Consider the following 3,048-nt stretch of genomic DNA (forward strand, 5'->3'; position numbering starts at 1 on the left):
TAAATCTGAATTAAATCTGCACTCTAAGGTGGAAAAAGAACAAAAATTAAAACATATTTTTACTCATCAGATCTAATTTCAAGTGTAAAATATTAACCCCAGCTGCAGTAAAACTTCAGGTTTTTAAAAAACGTATAAACTACAGACACACAAGTTATTTATTTTTCACCTCTGATTATTTCAGCGCAACATCAGCTGAAAGAAAATCATTAAATATGCTTCTAAAATCTTAAAATAGGAACATTTTGAGTAATTTTTCAACATGATTGTATTTCAGTTAATTGTTTGAACCGACCTGAAAATACTCTTTTCACTTTTCAGCTTCTCTAAAGATAAAAACTCAGATTTAAATAAATAAGATTCAAAAGGAAAATTACAAACTTATAAAAATAGTTTTTTGTTGTTTGTCTCAAACAGGAACATGTTTATTTCATAAAACCTTTTTCCACCAAGAAATAGAAAATAAAAGCCCAACAGGAAGTCATAATTTAGAGTTTCAGAGTCGCAATGTGAATTTATATCTCATGATTGTGACTTTTATTCTCATAATTACAATTTAACACTCAGTTCTGACTTCCTGTTGGGCTTTCAGCTGCTGCGACCTCTGGTTGAACCCTGGAGTTTGTTGGTGTTTCCAGGTGCAGCTGCTGATCTCAACGCTGGACGTGGAAAACTACAAGCTGATTAAAGCCGACCTGGATCGCCTCCGCACGCTGGTGGAGAAGTCGGAGCTGTGGGTGGAGAAGAAGAGCTCGGGTGGAGGAGACGGGAAGAAGGACAAGAAGGAGAAGGTGGAGGTGAGAAACGACAAATTAAAATCTGGTTCATGTTGAACGATATTAATGACCTGCAGCTGCAAACTGCAGGGCGATGTTTGCTCTGCAAAACAATCTGACTCAGAAAGAACCTCTAAAACGTCAAAGGAAATCAAAACGACCATCATCAGCTTTAATAAAGCATCTAACATGAACCTCTGGCAGGGTTGGGGTTGGGGTTGGGGTTGGGGTTAGGGTTAGGGTTAGGGGGTTAAGGTTAGGCTGCAGGCAGACCGAAGCCTTCCTCCTCAGGCTGCTGCTGTCTGCCCATCGCTGAGCCGCCGTCTCCTTCCTGCTTGTTTGTGAAATGAAGCTCAATGTTCTGACATTTCATCTGAAAATCAAACTTTTAAAACAAAATGTTTGGATGTTACAGAAACACAAAAACAACTAGATGTTAAAATGTGATGAAAGGTGGAATTATTTCTTAGGGAAAATCAGGATTTTTACTTTTGTTTGATTAAAAATAAGCCAGATATTTATAATATAATATTATACTTTACCAGAGGAGTGTAGTAAAATTCAGAGAAGTTGTTTTAAAGTCCTACTGACACTTAGATGATGAGGAAGAATTTTTTAAATCTCATTATTTTAATTATGTATTCTCTTATTTTTATGACTTTACTGTTTTATTTTAATTCTTTGTACATGTATTATGATTTTATTCTATTTTTTATAACTATTCTAGTTTTTTTACAACTTTAATCTTGTGTTTTTTCATATTTTTATGAGTTTAGCCTCATATTATGACTTTATTCTCATATTTTTATGACTTTTAATACTTTATTACTGTTTCGACTTTATTCTCATATTTTTACATTTACATTATTCTGTCCTTATTCATGTATTTTTACAACTTAATTGTCATAATTAATTTTTTTATCCTGCCTCTGATGAATCTGACCAACCAGGTCAGTCTGGGGGTTTCAGGGTTTCTGTCATTTCATGCAAAAGCAAATCAAACGTGAATCCGTCCTCAATCACAACCTGCCGAACCTTCTGCGTCCTGCAGGGGGCGTCAGAGGACCCATCGCCCAAGAAGGAGAAGCTGCAGAAAGGAAACGAGAACTACCAGAACGTCAAAGAGGTGAGAACCTTCTCTTCTGTCAGCCAATCAGAGAGGGCGATGCTGGGAGGCGCATTTCCATCGATCGTAGAATCAATATGTAATCAATATATGATATGGAAATGTTGAAATGACATCGAAAGTTAATCCAACTTTAATCTGCAGATCAATAATTTTAATTAAAAAAGTCAAAGAATGATTTTCCTTTTGTAAAAATAAAATGTAACTAATTTTTAACAAAGTTTGAGCTGAGATTAAAGCTTTAGATAAATCCGTGTTTCACTTTTATGATCATAAATTTACTGAGGATTATTTTTTTAGGATTATTTTTATAGGATTATTTAGCAATGATTATATTTTGTGGATCATTTTTTTCTAACTATTGATATTTTTTTGTATTATTGTTTATTGCTGGTTTATTTCTGCTCATATTTTGTGGATGATGTTTTCTGGGTCTCATTTCTTCTCTCCTCCTCAGATTCTGGAGCGGCTGAATAAAATGTGCAGCTCTGGAGTCTGGAAGAAGCAGCAGCGGCTGCTGAAGAACATGGGGGCTCATAAAGTCATGCTGGACCTGCTGCAGGTTTCCTACGACAAGGTGAGGCGGGCCGGACCGCCAAAATAAAAGCACAGAGGCGTGGATTATTCAGGAGGAGGAGTTCCTGTCTACAAATCCAACTTTTTCTTCCTGTCTGTGCAGAACGACGTGAAGATGCAGGAGATCATCAAATACACTCACATGTTTCTGCAGAAGTTCTGCATGGGGAACCAGGAGAACCAGGCGCTGCTGCACAAGAACCTCAACCTGTTCCTCAACCCCGGGGTGCGCTCCGCCGGACCTGCCTTCACAAGCATTCAGCATCGCAGCGCAGATTTTAGCTGATTGTGACAGCAGCATTTCCATCTGCAGGAATTGGTCAAAAAGATTTCCACACAGCTCTAAATTCAAACTATAGTCCAGTGGTTCTTAACCTGGGTTCAAACAAAACCCCAGGGGTTCGGCGGAGCCTCTGCCGGTGGTAAAGACACACTTGTGTAAAGTTGTGATGACGCCCCGCTTTGCCATCACTTGCTGCAGAGGATCACGTTACATAGCTTAGCCAATCAGAGGATCACGTTACATTGCTTAGCCAATCAGAGGATCACGTTACATTGCTGAGCCAATCA

General features: G+C 38.0%; 1 protein-coding gene across 1 annotated transcript in view; it reads left to right on the plus strand.

The window, feature by feature from the left end:
* The window catches only part of itpr3 (inositol 1,4,5-trisphosphate receptor, type 3), a 71,313-nt gene that overhangs the window by 42,697 nt on the left and 25,568 nt on the right, over positions 1-3,048 (plus strand). The window contains exons 27-30 of the mRNA XM_017305661.1: positions 639-797; positions 1,828-1,902; positions 2,360-2,479; positions 2,582-2,704. Coding sequence (XP_017161150.1) covers positions 639-797; positions 1,828-1,902; positions 2,360-2,479; positions 2,582-2,704 — 477 coding nt within the window. The remainder of the gene's footprint in view (positions 1-638; positions 798-1,827; positions 1,903-2,359; positions 2,480-2,581; positions 2,705-3,048) is intronic.

Source organism: Poecilia reticulata, linkage group LG7, assembly GCF_000633615.1.
Source record: "Poecilia reticulata strain Guanapo linkage group LG7, Guppy_female_1.0+MT, whole genome shotgun sequence".
Classification (NCBI taxonomy): domain Eukaryota; kingdom Metazoa; phylum Chordata; class Actinopteri; order Cyprinodontiformes; family Poeciliidae; genus Poecilia; species Poecilia reticulata.